This window comes from Callorhinchus milii, unplaced genomic scaffold (assembly GCF_018977255.1).
Source record: "Callorhinchus milii isolate IMCB2004 unplaced genomic scaffold, IMCB_Cmil_1.0 Scaffold2, whole genome shotgun sequence".
In the NCBI taxonomy this organism is placed as follows: Eukaryota; Metazoa; Chordata; class Chondrichthyes; order Chimaeriformes; family Callorhinchidae; genus Callorhinchus; species Callorhinchus milii.
Window position 1 is genome coordinate 53,657,762 of NW_024704743.1, and position 20,272 is coordinate 53,678,033.

The 20,272-nt window shown below is 40.2% G+C and overlaps 1 protein-coding gene across 1 annotated transcript; it reads right to left on the bottom strand.

The window, feature by feature from the left end:
- Positions 1 to 9,226: 9,226 nt before the first annotated feature.
- il6 (interleukin 6 (interferon, beta 2)) lies at positions 9,227 to 12,487 on the bottom strand. Its single transcript, XM_042346972.1, has 5 exons — positions 12,472 to 12,487; positions 12,177 to 12,379; positions 11,068 to 11,184; positions 10,477 to 10,623; positions 9,227 to 9,415 (listed from the first exon to the last, which is right to left on the bottom strand). Exons 1-5 carry the CDS (start codon positions 12,485 to 12,487, stop codon positions 9,227 to 9,229), a joined length of 672 nt encoding a protein of 223 aa, XP_042202906.1.
- Between the last annotated feature and the right edge of the window lie 7,785 nt (positions 12,488 to 20,272).

Genomic DNA, 20,272 nt, shown 5'->3' on the forward strand with positions numbered 1-20,272 from the left:
CGGCTGACCATAGTCCCCTAGATAGTGCATCATTTCATTACTCATTTAGGAGATGGCACCATATATCAGATTACTGTGCTCCTCCAGACTGCTTAGGACACCTTCTGATGCAGAAACCATGAAAGTATTGGAGTGCCCAATGCATAACATGTGCTCAAGGTCCCAAGAGATAAAGGATAAAGGAAGCTCTCAACCTATTTGATCTTCTCTTTCCAAAATACCCATCCTCCTGCCCCATTACATCATCAAGCTGTTTTTAAATAAATCCAGTCTCCTGGCCTGAACCACTCCTCCTGTTAACTTGCAAAGCTTCTATTTCTCGCAAGAAAAACTTCTTGGTATCCATAAATTGCGCTTTGCAGCTTTAAACTTACGTCCTCTTATTCTATTATTTTAATACATCCAAAAGTATTATTCTGGGTTGAGTTTTACAATCTTTTAATATTTTATATACTTCTAGATAGTCCTGAGATATCTCTTTTCAAGATTGAAGCACCCTGGCTTGTCTAATCGTTCCTCATTTTAGCTCATTGCTCTAACACTGGGGATCATCTTGGTCGCTCTCCTCTGCACTGACTTTAGATCTGGGGCAGCACCCTTACACTGCAGTGACCAGAGTGAATGCAGTATTCTAGTTGCAGCCTAACTAGAGTGATTTATAGTTTGAGTATAATTTCTGGGAATCTGAAATCAACTGATATGGTAATGAATTCTAGAATTCTGTTTGCCTTGTATATTGCTTCCTCACACTGCTTTGACATAGTGAGCAATGAGTCCAAACAAACAGCCCTAGGTCTCTTTCAGCTTCCCCCTTGGCAAGTTCTATCCCATCTATGGAATTCATGTGTTTCCTATTCTTATTTCCTATATGTAGAACCTTGCATTTATCTGTATTGAACTTAATTTGCCAGTCATCAACTGTTTGAAAGCAGTCTCTGCAATTTCATACTTCCCTACCTCATTGGCCACTATCTTGTGCCAGTCTGCTCCTGTCTAACCCACCACAACATCCCTCCAACACAATACTATCTCTCCAAGTGGTTTCAAAGGGTTTACCTACATGCTGAAATATTTGCTGAAGACAATATAACAAAGCTAAAAAGTAAAATAAATAATCTACAACAGATTAGGTATTGCTCATAACTTTTATGATTGTCTATGAAACCTCTGGATCTTCATGTACATATTTCAGGGAGCACTGATATAATAATCTATTACCTTATTTAGAAGCATCGCAAACAAAGTAACATTTTATTTGAATTACATTCAGAAACATCTGATCCACACATTTAAAGTTTCCATACATAAATTAGAAGGAAAGCTGAACCCAGCTGGGCATCACAGCACTATCCACACTTTAAATAAGAATTGCCGATCCAAAATTCATCACTGTAATAGATACTATCCAGTAATATCTTATGTTCATTGAACTAAATAGCCTTAAAAAACTATCTGTTAGAACTTGTTGTAGCACTTGTCTGATATGGCACTGCACTTTGAACATAATCATTATAATAAAAACTTATAAATATTAATTGCATGTCAGAAATTTTGATTGTCTTTAGAGAATGTTGTTTTCTTGGACACTAGTATCAATTTCAGCTGCACCCAGCTCCATTCCTTTTGACTCTGTTTTGTGGTGTTTGCTGTTTATGTAGGTGCAAACGAAAGAGGGCAGACTAACCTAGGGCAATAATAAAACACCGGGAATTGCTTTTAAATCACCAGTTCTTTTTCCAATTAAAAAGTAAGATTTTAATCCCAAATGCAAAACGAACTACAATAATAAAACAGAAGATTTTACCAACAAACTGTTTTACAAAATAATACTTTTTCTTCATGGTACCGAAACAAACAATTTCTGTAGTTGTGACCTCTTTCTTGTCTAGCCCAGCACCTCACTGGCCAACCCATTTTGATCTTAATGAGTCATTGAAGTTTGTTGGGGCTTCAAAAAACTTATTAAAGTACATGTGAGAAAGAACTTGGCCATTGACTTTGATTATCTTAACATTCAACATGTTCACACCCAAGTATGACAAGCTTGAAGACAGTGTTCTATCAACCATGTTCCAGATGTCACAGAGTTCTTGCTGTTAATTGCTATATAGTTTTTGATACAAATAGTATCATGACTTTTGATTTTAAAATAAATGTCACAGCATATATTATAATACCACAAGCTAAAATGTTAAAAAAACAATGTTTTTATCAACCCACCAGGATAAAAGGAAATAAATATACTATGCTCCATAGATATAACTTATTATTCTAATTCAGTAGAATCCACTAATAAATACCAGTGTAATCTATCATTACCATAAGTTTCAATGTACACGTAATAAATACACTATATCCTTAATATTAAAGAGACATGATTACTTTTTGGATAAAACCTAGATTTGTTTTAGAAGGGCTGAGATGTAGTTTTGGCATTGTGAAATCCTTACAAATTACCCAGTGATATAAATTACCCAGTGATATTTTAGTGACGGTAATGTCATTCAAATTTGGGGGTTTCAGTACAGCAGACCTGAAATTCCACCCAGTTTTAGCTGGTGAGACCATTTGTCTAAACATTTTAATATCATCGAATTGCAGAAAAATTCAGAAATTTCAGGCTTAATTTGCAAGTGTGTTTCCTGCAATTTTTTTAAAAAAGCTTCCAAAATAAGATTGAATTCCTGAATTTTCCATAATATGCATGACCGTGAATTTTAAGACAAAATGATCTTACAGGCTGAGATGAGCTGGAATTTTGTGCCTAGTCAAACACTTTTCTAATGACTTTACGAAAGGTGATTTTGCCTCACTAATAAACAATATAAATCAATATTGAAAAAACATGTTTTAAACCTTTTTGCAATAGAAAAATACAACATCATTTTTTTTAATTACTAGGATTTAATTGTAAGGTTATATTGCACTTAATGTGCCAAACAGTGCTGAATCACAAAACCCTCAGAATAAATAAAGTGAGAGAAATCATCTCTAAATCAATTCTCACTGGAGCCTGGCAATGAGATCACTGGTTTTGGCTGGACATTGACTCAGGCTGCTGCACTGTACGTACATCAGTTCCTGCTCAATGGTCTATTAAAAATTCTTGGGCAGTCCACCGATGGATTAGGAACCTTCAAAAGGCAATATTAGCGTTATTAAAGAGCCAGTTACACTCTGGCTCTTCATTATCATTAAACAACTAATGTTGGTTATCAGAGCTCTACACATGCACTTAACCACATCACATCTCTGACCTCTGCTCAGCCTTGCAAAGAACAATTGAGAGCAGGAAATGTAAATCCACATTGGCTCCTCTGCTCACTCTACTGTTGGAAGCAATGTCACATTGCTTCAAACTGTAAAAGCAGAGATTTGTGCACTGCTTTATACTTAAACTATAGCTCTGGTTTCATTACAGAACAACAATTATCTGCCTTAATAGCAGATTACTTTCATAAGTTGAACTAAAACGTTCATAACCACATGGTTTGGTTGCCTTAGTTCACAACTTTGGTGCTGATTTGAAGAATCGAATGGCTCTGAATGTTTTCTCCATGAATATAGTAAAGTCTCTAAGGATGACGTGGACTTTCACTTGGGTATCCCACTCTACTCCAGAGGTCAGATTTGCGGCGGAAACCTCCTGCTCACTCATAGCCAGCTGAGTGCTGCCAACCTCGGTTGTTAACTGAAATAACAAAAAAACAGGATAATGAGTAACTCAGGCTTCCAGAGCAGCTGTAGATCTAGCAGCTGTCATGCCAGAAACTACTGTTTTCCCTCTTTTCTTTTTGAGCTCAGCAAAGTTTACATATTTCATGGTCCTGGGCAGATAACAAGATATCTGAAGGCACATTCTTGAAAACCTACGTGCAATAGTTTCTGAAGCAAAATTCCATTTGCGCCTACCTGGTTTGTGATGAGTTCAGCTAGACGCTGGACACTGGATTTCATCCACACCACTTCATTATGTGAACTCCCCAAGGAATTCTCCACGATGGACAAACTCGACTTGTACTTAAGGAGACCAGTGACGATCGTTCTCAGGCATGTTTGCTGAACAGGAGAAAAAAAACTTTTCAGTATCCTTGGGGAGCTTTTTAAAGACTAACACCATAATTTCAACGGAATAGTTAATACAGGTAAATAATAATAATAAACAAGAACTCAGAACCATGAAGGAGAACAGATTGGCTGCCGCGTTCGCCCACAAATATACAGTCAATTCACTTTGCAGTGTGTTCTGTGAAGCGCTTTGGGATGTCCTCCCGACGTGAAAAGCGCTACATCAAATGCAAGGATTATTATTATTATTATTGGGCACCACAACTTGAACTGCATTGAAACATTGTTGTCTTTGAAGAAAAATGAGACCAGCGTGAAGGCCTTGAGCTTCTTCTCAGTGTGGCCCAACAGGACAGTGTCCACCACAACCTCCAGATGAAAATCAACAATTGGGACAGCTAACCCTCGTAACTTCCAATCAATACCTAAAAGGCCCTCCCTCAAGCCATGCACTTAGGGGCACATCATCATGTCCCACTGAGCGGCCAGTGTTCAAGATGGTGAGTGCAGCGCACAAGATCCCAGATGAGTCAGCCGACAGCACACAATTATTTGCAAGCAGAAACATCACAATTCTATCAGAATGCTTGAAACAGACACACCAATTCTGTTTCCCTCAATGTAATCCAGTACATCATTGATGAGTACAAAGAATAAGGTGGGTGACAATGGGAGACCTTGCCTTAATCCCTTACAAGAGGGACAGACCCAGTGAGTCTGCCATCATGCAAAGGGTTGTGGAAATCTGGAACTCTCTTCCCCAAAGGCTGTGGATGCTGGATCCATTCAAATTTTCAAGACTGAGATGGATAGATTTTTGTTAGGTAAAGGTATCCAGGGATATGGGGCAAAGGCAGGTAATTGGAGTTGAGGTACAGATTAGCCATGATCTAATAGAATGGTTGAACAGGCTTGCAGTGCTGAATGGCCTACTCCTGTTCCATGTTCTAATCAACATTTATTAACAGGGCTGGCGGAGCTAGAAATACACAGCTCAGTAGTGAAGGCAGGAGTGCAATCACTATGTATTGCACAGTGGGGCAGCAGAGAGTTATTTTCTGAGGGTTGAAGAATGGGTTCATTCAATGCCTGGACCATTGCATTACAAGAAATATATTCTAAAACAATCAAACAATAACTATCAGGGGCACTTACCTTGTGGTAATTGGTCCTTGAACACCGGTCTTCAGCCCGTATTTGGGGCAGATGGAGCTGGTTGCTCAGCAGTTTGCTCCAGTCACCGTCACACTGGGCGAAGTAGTCACACAACTATAAGGCAAAGTGGGGGATGAGCGCATGTGAGCAGCCAAACTGCTGGCGGTGTGAGTGAGAGCCTACAGACAGCCTACAGTGAGAGGCCACAGAGAGTCAGTCAGTCCCTCTTACCTGTTGGAACCGCAGCTCTGCCGCTGTGCTCCGGATCTGCAGCGCCAGTGACTCAGAATCACCAAAGCCTGGAGCTGATCGGGAAATTCTGGCCATAACATCAGCTTTTTGTGTCACATCTTTCACAGGGAAAGTAGCAAAACATCCAAACAGCACCAAGAAAACTTGGCAGAAATCTGCAGACAAAGAGAGACCAGAGGATTATAAACACCAGCTCCTCCAACAACCACTCCCAGACAATTGATAAAAAAGAATTCCTTGTAAAATGTACTGACATTGTACAGATCTCATGTTGAGCGGTTTACAACTGCATGTAATGTGAAGGTGTTTGTAGGCTCACTTTCAGTTATATATTGTGTTGGATTGCAAATTTTCCAATCCCATTTCGGCATCGTCCTCTGGACTCTCACCAATTCTCTACAATTAATTAAGCAGGGTGGCTCCTTGCTGGGAGAGAGAATGCATTCTTCTACAGAAACTAGGAAATTTTCATGTGTAGGTTGGATAACATATATCCATATGCGTGGAGTCCTGTAGCTCAGTGGTTAGAGCACTCGCTTTGCAAGTGAGAGACCTGAGTTCAATTCCAGGCAGAGGGCGAAACCTTACTCCACACGCCTAATAATAATCCCTCCAAAAACAATAATAAATTGGTCATTTTCAATCTACGACTGTTTGTGGGACATTGCTGTGCTCAATTGGCTGCTGCGTTCGCCCAAAAATATACAGTCAATTCACTTTACAGTGTGTTCTGTGAAGCGCTTTGGGACGTCCTCCCGACGTGAAAAGCGCTATATCAAATGCAAGGATTATTATTATTAATATATATGACTCCCACTCAGGTCAGCATACTCATAAAGCATGATGATGGTTTTTCAGAATGTGTCAGTGGCCAAAAAGGAATTTTGCCATCCTTATAGACGTCAAACTATTAATCACAGTTGCATTGTAATACCCCAACTATCAAGTATATATATATATATACATATACAGTAACCTCAGTCATAATTACTGTGGAGTGTAGAAAGAGGGAAATGAAAGAAGCGGAGCGAATACCAGCCCATATGCACATTGATAATTTTCTCGGCTTCCTCTCTTCTGAATGTTTTTGACTTTTTTAATAATAATAACCCTTGCATTTGATATAGTGCTTTTCACGTCTTTGAGATGTGTCAAAGCGCTTCACAGAATAGGCTGTAAAGTGAATTGACTGTATATTTTGGGCGAACGCGGCAGCCAATTGCACACAGCAGTGTCCCACAAACAGTCGTGGATTGAAAATGACCAATTTATTATTATTGTTTTGTTTTTGAGGGATTATTATTAGGCGTATGGGGTAAGGAAACTTGCCCAAGATTTCGCCCTGTTTTCCAGTTTACCAGTTAGCCCCTGGTTCCTTGTCCAAAACATTGTTCATATAGGAGCCAATACAATGAGTTTCAGCAGGATATTTGTCCATGAGAAGCATCACAGTTCAACCTGATGTGGCTCACCTTGCACACATACAAACACATACACACATATGCACACTGGCTCTTATGAACTGAGGTCTCTGGACAGAGAACAAGAACAGGAACCCAGATTGAATTTCCTCTTGCTGAACAAGTGAGGACTTAGCCTAATTCCAGCTGGCACTTTCCAAGTGCACCATGCCTATTGCTCCCACTGGGAGTTATCCAAACCAGACTGAGAATTCCACATATGGATGCCTCCAACACATGGAACATTTCCTGTGTCTGGAATGAAGTGCGTACTGGCTCTACTTATCTAATTCCAGAGAGTATTAGGCACAGGTTGGCAAGAGCCAAGGATTGGGGACTGTAGACCAGCGTGCACTGGGATACTGCTGGAGTGGAATGTAACCAACTAAAAGTGCATAGCTAGCCACAGATAGCACTGTCTGGCAAGCTTCCCACTGCTTGTCCAGCCAAGACCACTCTAACCTTAAGAGCTTTGACTTAAAGAGTTAATACAAACTCAGTGGTGAGCCCTACCAAGTCCTGCTGATGAACCCGGCTGACTGGTCTGTCAACAGCTATACCCTGGAGTACTGCCGACCTGCTTGGCTCAGGAACTGATTACGTCCACCACTGGGGTTGATTCAAGGAGACAATGCTTACCTCCAATACCAGCCCCCCGGCCCATTTTATGGGATCTTATTGCAAAATGCATCAAAGCGTTTGATAGATTACTGTCAAGTATGGAGAGTTTTTTTACAGGCAAAACATGACAGCAATTTGGACCAGTGAGGTCCCATAGACAAACTGCCATGGATGACTAATTAATTTGTAGGATTGCTGGAAAGGAATACCTTCTATTTTTGAAAGCACTGGTTTACAACAACAACAACTTATACTTGTATAGTGCCCTTCACGTTGGAAAGACATCCCAGTGCACTGGACAATGAACTCGGGTTTGGGACCCGAGCTGGGAGTGGGGGTCAGGCGGGGTGGAGGGCAGGGCGCTGGGGGTGGGAAGGTGGCTGAAGGCACGGTTGAAGAGGAAAGTCTTTTGATGGGCTTGAAGGAAACAAGGGAGGGGGTGAGGCAGAGGGATTGCGGGATAGAGTTCCTGAGTGTGGGGGCACAGATGCTGAACGCCCGACCACCAATGGTGGGATGGGAAGTGCGGGGGACCTGAAGCAGGCTGGAGTCCACTGAGCAGAGGGAGCGGAGTGGCTGATATGGGGTTAGGAGGTCGGGGACGTAGAATGGAACAAAATCACGGAGGGCTTTGAAGGTGAGAACAAGGGTTTTGAATTCGATTCTCTGAGGGATGGGGAGCCAGTGAAGCTGGGCAAGGATATCATAATAATAATAATCCTTGCGTTTGATATAGCCCTTTTCACGTCTTCTCGACATCTCAAAGCGCTTCACAGGGTGAAACAAGGCAGCCAATTGCGCACAGCAGTGTCCCACAAACAATCGTGGATTGAAAATGACCAATTTATTATTGTTTTTTTTATTTTGGAGGGATTATTATTAGGCGTGTGGAGTAAGGAAACTTGCCCAAGGTTTCACCCTGCCTGGAATTGAACCCAGGTGTCTCGCTTGCAAGGCGAGTGCTCTAACCACTGAGCTACAGGACTCCACAGGGGTGGGGGTGATTAGTTCGTGGAGCTTGGTGCGGGAAAGGACACGAGCTGCAGAGTTCTGAATAACCTGCAGCTTGTGGAGGAAAGTGTTGGAAAGTCCAGCGAGCAGGCAGTTGGCATAGACAGTAATTAGTTTAATATCTCATCCGCAAGGATGACAATGTGGGCTCTTCCAATAGCGTACAAGGTTGTGAGCCAGGACTTGGAGTTCCAGTCCCAGGGTGGTGCTTGGACCCACAACCTTCTGACTCAGAGCTTAGAGTGCTACCAAATGAGCCACAATGAAAGCTGAGTGAGTAAAGTATTTGAAAACAAATCAAAAAAGGTCAGCATGTAGGCTCTGGAACAGGAGACTTAAAATGCAATATAATTTATTGAAACTCATTTAAATTTGATTCCGGCAGCAATAATTTGGAAGATATGGGAGAAATACATTATAAAATTGGGTCAGGACTTAACAACAGTTAACTCATGGTTTCATTAAATATATAATTATTAATTTAACATATTATAAATAGCCAACTTCATTATATTATTTGTAGTTTCACAAAACTGAACCGAAATTCATTTTCTTGGTTCTGAATATAGAACAGCATCGACATCCACCGCAGAAGCAGATTTTATCCAGGAACATGTTTGAACTAAAACATTCATACATTGAAGTTGTTGCTGTTATTATTACACAGCTCCAGGGATCGATTTCATGAATCGAATGGCTCGAACCGTGCTCTCCATGAAGAAAGCAAATTTTCTGAGGATCACGTGAACTCTCACTTGCCTATCCCATTCTGTTTGCAAAGACATGTCCGGGTTCAAAGCCTCCTGGTTACTTTCATCCCACTGAGGAATTCTTCTACGAGTCTTTCTCTTGAAACAAAGAAACACAAAACAATATTTAGTGGTGAATGATAAGTGTCAATCTAAAAAAAAAGCACAATAAAATAAAAAACAGCTGTACAGAGTGGCCTGTCTGCCCTGAGATGTACATTAGTTATATATACATTTAAGTGAAAGATATAAGTAAAAGGTGTGATTTTAGTAATAGAACTAAATTGTATAACACATAGAACCAAAGAAAATTACAACACTGTAGGATGATCCACTGTATAACGTGTCAGTATTTGTTCTTCCAATGAATCCATCTATCCTAATCCTAATTCGCTGCCAATGTAAAGTGTATGGTATATTGATCCATAAATAATTGCTCATGTCTGAAACTCCTGAGTTCGAAGATAGATCATCGATCTATCTTAGTGTGTAGGTGAATGTTTTTTTAATTTATAATCTGAACAGAATACAATTCTGAAGAGAATGCTTGTGTGTAGAAACCTGTTCCAGCTTGAGCTGTTTTGCACTGATCACCTACTGCAGTGTTTCTGAATAACTAGTCTGTGAAGACTCGTGCTCGTGTTATTCTCAATGACTGGTGTGCGAGGGGTATTGCTAGTCTTTGATAACCTCCATTGGCTAGTCCACACTGGAGATCTTTTTAGATTGAATAATTGGACAGGCTCATTTAATAATAATAATAATAATCCTTGCATTTGATATAGCGCTTTTCACGTCAGGAGGACGTCCCAAAGCGCTTCACAGAACACACTGTAAAGTGAATTGATTGTATATTTGTGGGCGAACGCGGCAGCCAATTGCGCACAGCAATGTCCCACAAAAAGTCGTGGATTGAAAATGACCAATTTATTGTTGTTTTTGGTGGGATTATTATTTGGCGTGTGGAGTAAGGAAACTTGCCCATGGTTTCGCCCTGCCTGGAATTGAACTCAGGTCTCTTGCTTGCAAAGCGAGTGCTCTAACCACTGAGCTACAGGACCACTCTCAATGGTCTGACATATTTTAAGAAGAAACTGAGCTGGTCCCTGATATATATATAAAATAGAGTGACCAGAGGTTGTGTTCTGTGCAATAATTACCTCCAGTGGGAGGAAGTCAGACAGAAGCTTCATGCTGTTCAGCATTATATCCACTTGCTGCTTTTCATCATTGATCCATTGGTTCACAAACTTCAGATATTTTTTGTATTCCTGAAATCCTTTGATGATCTTTGAGAAACATTTTTCCTGCAAACAACGTGTATTTTCAACATGACTTCAGATATTGACATATGCAATGGGTGAACTCTTTTATGCAAATTCTATTATTCAAACAATTATTAATCTCTGAATTATTAAATAGACATTTTTTCACACCCTGTGTGTAAAAGACAAATTTTAAGATTACCGCGGTGCTTGCATTGTCACTGTTGCATTGCCAAGTTCAGTCATAATTTGAAAGTCAGTTCATTTTAAGAACTACAAAACTGGTTTCAAAATTAAGACTGAAATTTTGAATTTTTCAAACATTCTGTGCATTATTAAACTTTAAGACAAAATAGATTTCAGACTAAGACTGATAATATCAATTGGTAAATAAATGTAATAAAAGTTGATGTAACGATTGTTGGAGATTAATGTTAGTTTTCACCAGCATGTAGCGACTGTTACACATGTAGTTAAATGCCTCACCTTCCGGAATCTCCTCTGGAAACACTTGTCCTCTTTTCTAATCTGAGGCAGCTCCATGGGAGGCAACAGCAGCAGAGAGCTCATATTCCGGTCAGACAGGGAAAAAAAATCATGCAACTGGAAGAAAAGTACACTTTACTAACTTTTGTGTCTGTCTGCTCAGTTGGTAATGTTCTTGCCTCTGAGTCAGAAGATTGTGGAACGAAGCCCCATGTCGGGACTTCATAGTCTTAGTTGATGGCAGGCTGGTAGCTAGGACTAGAGTGAGCTCAGCCCCCCCCACCACCCCAAATCTGTCTACCAGCTCAACAACTTTTCTCCAGTTTTGGCTAAAGGGATGTTGTGGCGCTCTCTCTGAGTTGTGTAACGAGACGTGAAGTAAAGTGAGTGTCGTCAATGAGCTCAGTGAGCAGGAGTTGGATCTCATGCCGGGACACACACACAACTAGAGACACACACACATTTTCCAGTCTTCAACAAAGCGCAGTTAGGATGTATGAGGTGAACATGGCTCAGCTCAGCACCCCCAAAGAATATTTTCACCCACCGACTATGCGGGTGATACTCTAATGGAGTGCTAAGGAAGTTCTGAATTGGCACAGATACTATCAATTGGATGAGATGTGAAACTGAGGTCCTGTCTGTGTCTTTAGGTAGATGTTGGATGGTAGATCTCACGGCACTATTCAAAAAGAGAATTTCTCCTGGTGTCATGACCAGCAAACCCCCAGATTAAACAGTTACCTGGTCATTCACTTTATGGCTATTTGTTGGACAATGCTTTGTGCAAATGGCCTGAAGACAGTCACTGCACTTTACAGAAAACTTTGTGAAATGATTGGGGTCATTTCAACAGAATTAAGTGCTACATGAAATATAGTGATTATTATCGTTATTATTAGATTTCTAATGGCTTCCAAAATTCCTGTCATTAATATTTAAGATTTCCAGTGTGTTCTAATAATTCAATTGTATTCAATTTGCAGTAATACAAACTGATAATTTAACATTTAACACAGTAATTAGTTTTTCCTATTTCCTCTACAGTACTGCAGCTTTTGACTAAGCCTGTTTTAATTGTAGTTTAAAGTTTCATAGTTCAGACTTACTTGTTTTTTGTGCAGTTCAGTGGCAATACTCTGGATAAACAGAGCCAGAGATTCCAAATTCTCATTTCCAGAAGGAAAGCTCAATCCAGCATTTCCAGAGAAGTCCACAGAGACTTCTGAGGAGTCAGGCAGGGGGGAAGCAGCGGCTCCAGGCAGGAAGGTTCCCAGGCTCAGCATCAACACCAGGGCAATCTGGCAAAGGGCTGGAAAGAAACACAAGGAGAGTCAGTCAGTGGCAAATGTCTGTTCAGAGAGGCTGGGCTGTAAAGATTAGACATTGGTGGTTAATACTAACATGGTAAAGAGGGCATGGCTGAGAATTAGCAAGTAGTCTGTCTGTCTGTCTGTCTGTCTCAGGACCGTCTCTGATGGTGTCCAAGAAAGAGTTTGGTCTCCACAGGGCATCCTGGCTATTTATTTTGTTGGGGATCGCTCTCTGGCTTTCCCGGTGGAAACCCCTTTAAATCGTGGTCTCTATTTCACCAGCTTGTTTAAAAATAAGAACAAGAAAAACACGTAAGGTCTACATGATAGGCCAGCCCAGTATTACAAAGCTCATATTAATAGTTTCCCCAAGATTTCACCAGGAGTTTGATAAAGAAACTAGGAGAAAACTTCCCCATCAGAGTGAAAGTGCTGTGTTTGTGAAAACTTATCTAAGTCAATATTTAATTAATGTGATTTACGGTGATACTGTATGTAAAAAGGAAATTTAACTTGTTGTAAGGGTGAGTGTGAATGAACTTTTTAGTCCCCATATCCCCTCCATTCAGAATTGGACAGTTCAGTCAGACACCATGTCTTCCTCAATAGTGGAATAAGTTGTTTCTTTTAAGTGATTCCTGTAAATAACTGATTAAAATACACATATCTGTATTTGGTAATGTTAGTGCATTGATTTTAAGAGCTGTATCTCTTCAGCCTTGAAAAGGGTCGTCTCAGAGGAGTCCTTATAGAGGTATATTCAATACTAAACTAGATTGAGAGAGCAAATCAAGAATAATTCATTCAGATGTGCTAAGGTAACAGTATGAGAAGGCATAGGTTCAGGTTATGAAGGGAAGTTCTAGGATAGACACCAGAAATTATTTTCTTACACAAAGGTAACAGCTGGAAGAGGTTACCAGAAAGGGTTGTTGAGGTTAGTACAGTAAACATATTTAAAAATCAGTTTCCTGCTGCAATGGGAAGATGATAAATAGTTCTAGAAGGATGTCAAATAATCCTTGCATTTTGATATAGCGCTTTTCACATCTTCTAGACATCTCAAAGCGTTTCACAGAATATACTGTAAAGTGAATTGACTGTATATTTGTAGGCAAAATACGGCAGCTAAGTTGCGCACAGCAGTGTCCCACAAACAGACAAACAGTCGTGGATTCAAGTGACCAATTTATTATTGGTTTTTTTCTTAAGGGATTATTATTAGGCGTGTGGAGTAAGGAAACTTGCCCAAGGTATCGCCCTGCTGGGAATTGAACCTGAGTGTCTTGCTTGAGAGGCGAGTGCTCACCTCTCGGCTGGACTATTCTAACGCCCTCCTCGCCGGCCTCCCCTCCACTATCATCCACAAAATCCAGATTATTCAAAACTCTGCCGCCCGCATTCTCACCCGCACCAAACTCCGCTCCCCGATTACCCCAGTCCTTGCCAGACTGCACTGGCTGCCTATCCCAGAGAGGATCGACTTCAAGATCCTCACCCTTATCTTCAAATCCCTCCACTCCTCTGCACCCCCCCTACCTCTCTGATCTCCTCGCTCCTCAAAACAGTGCCCGCTGTCTTCGTTCCTCCGGGTCTGGCCTCCTCCTTGTCCCCCGATCCTCCGCTCCACCCTCAGCGGCCGTGCCTTCAGCCACTACGCCCCGAGGCTCTGGAACTCCCTTCCTCACTCGCTTCGCCTCGCTCCCCCTCTTCCTATTTTCAGGTCTCTGCTGAAAACCTTTCTTTTCGACTGCGCCTTTGGTCACCTTCCCACCCCTCCCCCTGGCTCAGCCCCGGGATCCGTTACTGTGAAGCGCTCTGAGACGTCGTCCGGCATGGAGGGCGCTACATAAATCCAAGTTGTTGTTGTTACCACTGAGCTACAGGACTCCATGACCAAAGGACCTTATAATAATAATAATCCTTGCATTTGATATATTGTCATGTTTAGTCATGGTAGCTCATACAATTGTTAGTGAGTTGAAGTGGTGCACTGATAGCAGTGAAGGGGAGATTGACCGAGGTTGCTCAGGTCATTTGTCTTGATGGAAAGGAATATACAGTATCTGAAAGAAGGAGCTTCACCTAAATGAGAAACTGGGTGGAGATGAGATGGGCACAATAAGACAGGTTTCACTTGAAATGTGCAATCCCTGAAGCATTCAAACCTATGTTTTTTGTAGATTTGTACAGAGAGATGAAACCTCTCAGTTGAATCGGGTTAAATGGTTTGCCAAGAAATGCACTGATTGGATCTGGATTCCTATGGAAATATATCCACAGCTTACTGTGAGCAAAATGAAATGGACCACTTGTCCAAACAAAAATCTTATACAGAGCAATTCAATGTCTAAAATGTGTTTATTCGTCTAGCATTTCTTTTGTTCTTATGTTCTTATGAATTCCCTCAAAAGTTATATTAAAGGACAGTTTACCTTCATTCTTACAAAAAAATTAAATACCCCACAAAAGTCCAATTACTACAGTTTATAGTGACTCATATGAAGCTACTGGAAAAGCGCTGTATCAAATGCAAGCACTGTTATTTAGTAAATACAAAAACTTGTGCTAAACCTAATCTCAAAAGTGATGATTTAGATTTAGATAAACTGTACCTATATAATCAGAATTCAGTTATATTCCACTATATATAAGAACATAAGAACATAAAAAATGCTAGACAAAGAAAAAAATAGTTCGCCTTCCACCCTTCTGGCGGTCGCATGCACATTTGTCCCAAACTACCTGTGTACTGTATCCCATAATGTTATTTCTTAAAAGAAAACTATCTAATTTGTGTCCCTCCCTTCCCTCCCCTCACCCTGACCATTTCCCCCCTGTTCGGGTCCTGACCCAACTGTACAGCGCCTCGGGACGTCCTCCCGACGTGAAAGGCGCTCTATAAATGGAATCTTGTTGTTGTTGTTGTTGAAAGAATCAACGCATCCTGCTTCAACGGTCTCTCTAGGGAGCCTGTTCCACAGGTTCACTATTCGCTCACTGAAATAGTGTTTGCGTAGATTAATTCTAAATTTACCCCCGTAAATGCATAGATTTATTCTGAAATTCCTTCCCGGATACCCATCAATTCCAGTGATAGTGTTTGCTCTTACGATAACCACCTCTCTCTCTTACAGAGAGATTACGAATGCAAATTCCTCTTTAATGTCATTTTAACTGTTTACGGCAATGTTTACAACTGTTTACAAGCAAAGCAGACAGAAATATTTAATGTTTGTACCAGAAATGTAAATTGAACTGAGACGGGAAAACTATCTAATCTGTCTTTGGTTGTAATTCAGGTACAATACTAATTAATGCAGTGCTGTGTACGCCATTGGGAATTCCTACATAGTGAAACATTAGTATCAACTGTGGTCAGTAACTGTAAGCAGATTGGGCAAGAGAGTCTGTACATTTCTCATGCTGTCAAGGAACATTACCGGAACACAGACAGACACCAAAGGAACAGGAGGTGATGCAGGAAGTAGCACTGTGATTGATTCAGAACAACGTTAACTGCTCTCTTAAAGAGATTTTATTACCAGGTTCTTTCTCCTCTTATTTTAGTGACTTTTTTTTTCTATTTTAAAGCAGTTCTGTATAGAGTTTGAGGATTCAATTAGAGCAGTCATGGTTTAACGCAAATAACTCAGCATGTCTGTCCCAACTTCCTGTGATTCAACGGGAGGGACCTCAGTTTCATGTTTCTGGAGTTTCTTTTGAGGCATTAGTGGCTTTCATCAAGCTATTACAATGGCAGGCAGAATCCTTCCCACTTACACATTCCCAGTTTGTGTTGTGCTCTGTGTTGTTTTAATTTACAATTCGGACACAAATATTAAAACGTTAAATATTTCTGTTCTATCTGCTCTGATTACAAACTACCTTCATTTTCTCACAAACTTCCTGATATGGTGCTAGCCTGGCTCAGTTGGTAGAGCTCTTGCCTCTGAGTCAGAAGATTGCAAGACCTAGTCTCATATTGGGACTTGGAGCTCACAGTAGGCTGACACTCCAGTGCAGGACTGCATTGCTGGAGGTGCCGCCTTTTGGATGAAACATGAAACTGAGACCCGTCTGTTTGTTCAGATGCAAATTAAAGATTACATGGCTCTACTTGAAAAGAGAAGGGAGTTTCTCCTGTTGTCCTGGCCAACAATCTCTCAGTTATTAATAATAAGAATAAGAATAGATCATTCACTGTCTGGCTATGTGATATGCCAAATTAGCGGGTGTGTTTAGTTGACATAAGGAGTGCTCTGCACTGTTCGGTGAGAGGATAGAGAACTCACTGAGTTGCGTTAGCTTTACATTGTGTAAGCCTGGCATTAAACCTAATCCCTCACAAGATCGTATGACTCTCTTGTTGCTCCTGAAAACGAGAACATTAATGAGGGAATAATTCGAAATATGTATAAGTTATAAAAAAGGACAGTACTTTGGTTAGCTTTGTCTGCAGTACAAGCAAAATGGACAGGAAATCTGTGACTCATCTGCAGTGATGTTTGGGGGCAATTCTATTCTGAGTTGCACTGAAAGTCACTGTGTTTGTACTTGCAGATAAAGTGCAAGTATCTACAAAAGAGAAAACTTGCAAGCATTATTATATCATTGTCTATTATTTTACCGGATCATGTATTTCACCCAAGTTAGTAAAATCCAAGCTGGTGCATTTTATTAACAGTTCACATGGTGTCCGATTGCCATTTGTTAAACTTGAATTGTGATAGTCAGAAAGAGTGCAGTGGGTGTGTGTGTGTGTGCGGTGGGGGGGGGGTTGAAACACAGAGGGTGAGCATAGATCAGACTTCACTTTACTATTGCAAACCTCTGCTACAATTGCCATTTGTAAATGTATGTGTCTGTTTTGGAAGGCTGATGTTTGCAGATGTGTGGGAATGAGTAAGGATTATTATTATTATTCAGATATTATTATTTTAGATATCTATCCGGTTCTTTCTTGAAGGCTTATATGGCTCACAACCATTACCTAAAACGTGATGCGCTTGAATGGACTGTGATGGGTTTTGTTTGCAAAGAACAAGTAGAAATGTTCATAAAATAAATGAATGAATAAATAAAATAAAAATAAACAAGTAAACAAATGAACAAATAAATAAACAAACACAAATAACGATTTGGAGCAATAGTTAGCACGGGGCAAAGCGGGCGATTTGGTGTTTTGTTTACTCAGAGTTGTTGGGATGTGGAATGTGCTGCCCGATATGGTGGTCAAGGTAAGATCCATATAAGCTTTCAAGAAGGAACTGAATAGATATTTAAAATGATTAATAATAATACTTATATTTGGTATAGATCCTTTCATAGCAGAGGATACCTCAAAGCACTTCACAGGATACACTGTAAAGTGTGTTACTGTGAAGTGAAGTGACTGTATTTGTAAACAAATGCCTTATAGAGTGTGAAGAAAAGGCAGATAAATTGGACTAAATGGATTACTCTTTCAAAGACACTATGGGCCGAGTGGCCTTATTCTGTGCTAAATTTCTTTGATTGTATAAAATGTGCAGATTTGATGTTATTGAGAAGATGGTAGGACTGGTATTCTGGAGAGATAAGATAATATTAATAATAATCCTTGCATTTGATATAGCGCCTCATCATGTCTTCAAGATGTCTCAAAGCGCTTCACAGAATATACTGTGAAGTGAATTGACTGTATATTTTGTGGGTGAAACGCGGCTGTCAATCGCGCACAGCAGTGTCCCACAAACAGCCATGGATTGAGCGACCTATTTATTTATTTATTTATTTATTTATTTATTTATTTATTTATTTACTTACTTACTTACTTACTTACTTACTTACTTACTTACTTACTTACTTACTTACTTACTTACTTACTTACTTACTTACTTACTTACTTACTTACTTACTTACTTACTTACTTACTTACTTACTTACTTACTTACTTACTTACTTACTTACTTACTTACTTACTTACTTACTTAAGGCATTATTACCCCCGGAAAAGCAATATGCCAATTGACTAACAACCAGCTTCCAACTTACTGCTTGGTAAACAGAGGCGTGTGGAGTAAGGAAACTTGACCAACGTTTCGCCCTGCTGGGAATCTAACCCAGGTCTCTTGCTTGCGAGGCAAGTGCTCCAACCACTGAACTACAGGACTCCAAGATTAAATGGGTTTAAGGGCCTATTTAATTTGATCCTCTCTCATCATCAAACAAAGGGAATTGTGTGCAAAATCAATGTTGCTTTTTTAAAAAAATCCCACAAGTTAAATTCTCATCTGAACTGAGTTTTTAATCAGTATGATGGTGGTGACTCGAAATAATGTCAGTGTAAATTGTTGGTGGATTCGCACTGTATTCCACCCAAACCATCACTCCTCTTGCCTCTCCTAATCTGATCACTAAATCTGCCACATCAATCCCATTTTACCTGCTATCTGCAGTACTTCTTCACACAATATAATAATATAATACCAATTCTTATACTTTTGATGTAGTGCCTTATCATGTCATTGGGATGTCTGAAAGCACTTCACAGGATATGCTGTGTGTATTTTGTGGGTGAATGTGGCAGTCAATTTGCGCAAAGCAATGTCCCACAAACAGCCATGGAGTGAGTGACCATTTTTTAAAATTTGGCGGCATTTGTTGGCCAGGACACTTGGAGAGAGAAACTCCCTTCTCTTTTTGAATAGTGCTATGCGATCTTGAACATCTGCCTGAACAGGCAGATGGGACCTCGGTTTAACATCTCATCTGAAAGGATGGGAACTCAAGTAACAATTATTCATGTGTGAGCTTTGACAATGAGTGTTAACAATCTATTCAACTACTGGGAACATCATAGCCAAGCTGGGTTCCGGCCTCAACCAATAAACATACAAGCACAACTCTCCAGCAACTCTAGAGAGTGACCAGAAGTGGAAATCCTCACTGATGTCCCTCTCCCTAAACCAGGGAACCTGAAGCAATTTTAACTCCCCAACTACTACCCACAGCTGAGTGTGGACAGACCTGGGTTCAAATCTGCAATCTTGTATTCTTTTTGATCTAGTGCTACTCCACATAAGTTAATATTTACCCCTTTCCGGCACCTTGGGACGTCCTCCCAACACGAAAGGCGCTATACAAATGTAATTTTGTTGTTGTTGTTGTTGTTAGATCATAAGAGAATCTCTTGCCATTTATCTTGCTGGAAATTGTGTGAAATTATGAGATTTCCTTCCTGTGAAATTGTATTACTATTGTTCAAATGATTTACTCAAGTTGATTGGCATCTCATGAATTCCTGGAATGTTCCCAGATAGCTGTGTGCATAAAAGCTTGCTGGGGTTTAAGCTATCTGATAACTCATGGTCTTAGCCCGAGAGCTGTTTTAGTATTGGTAAAAAAATGTGGTTATTTGAACTGGACAGCCAGAGCATCGTGATTGATACTTGTTATTATACAAAGGGACAGTTCTAAAAAGAAGCCACGCTTCTAACATTAGCTTTTCAAGCTGCGTGATTAAATTGCTTGAAGTTAATGAATATTATTAATATTTTCATGAATATATGTGTAATTATGTTTCTAGTTGTCCAATTTGAACTTGCAGCCTTGCACACCTCATTAAATTTGTACTTCATACGAATAAGGAGATGACATAACACAAGGAATGAGTTGCCATTTTTTTTTCATGTTTTCAAGTGTTACTAGGAACATTGATACCTCTTTGTTGCCAATTTACTTCCTCCCCTCTCCCTCTCCTCCTCGTCTTTCCCTCTCCTTCTCCTGAAAATGCTGGCTGTTGCTGAGTTACCTTTATGTATACCTCACTCAAGCAGTAAGTTCATCATTGTTGAGCCTAAATAATGACTGTCTATTCAATCAAGAGGGCTGTCACAGTGGAGCTTAGT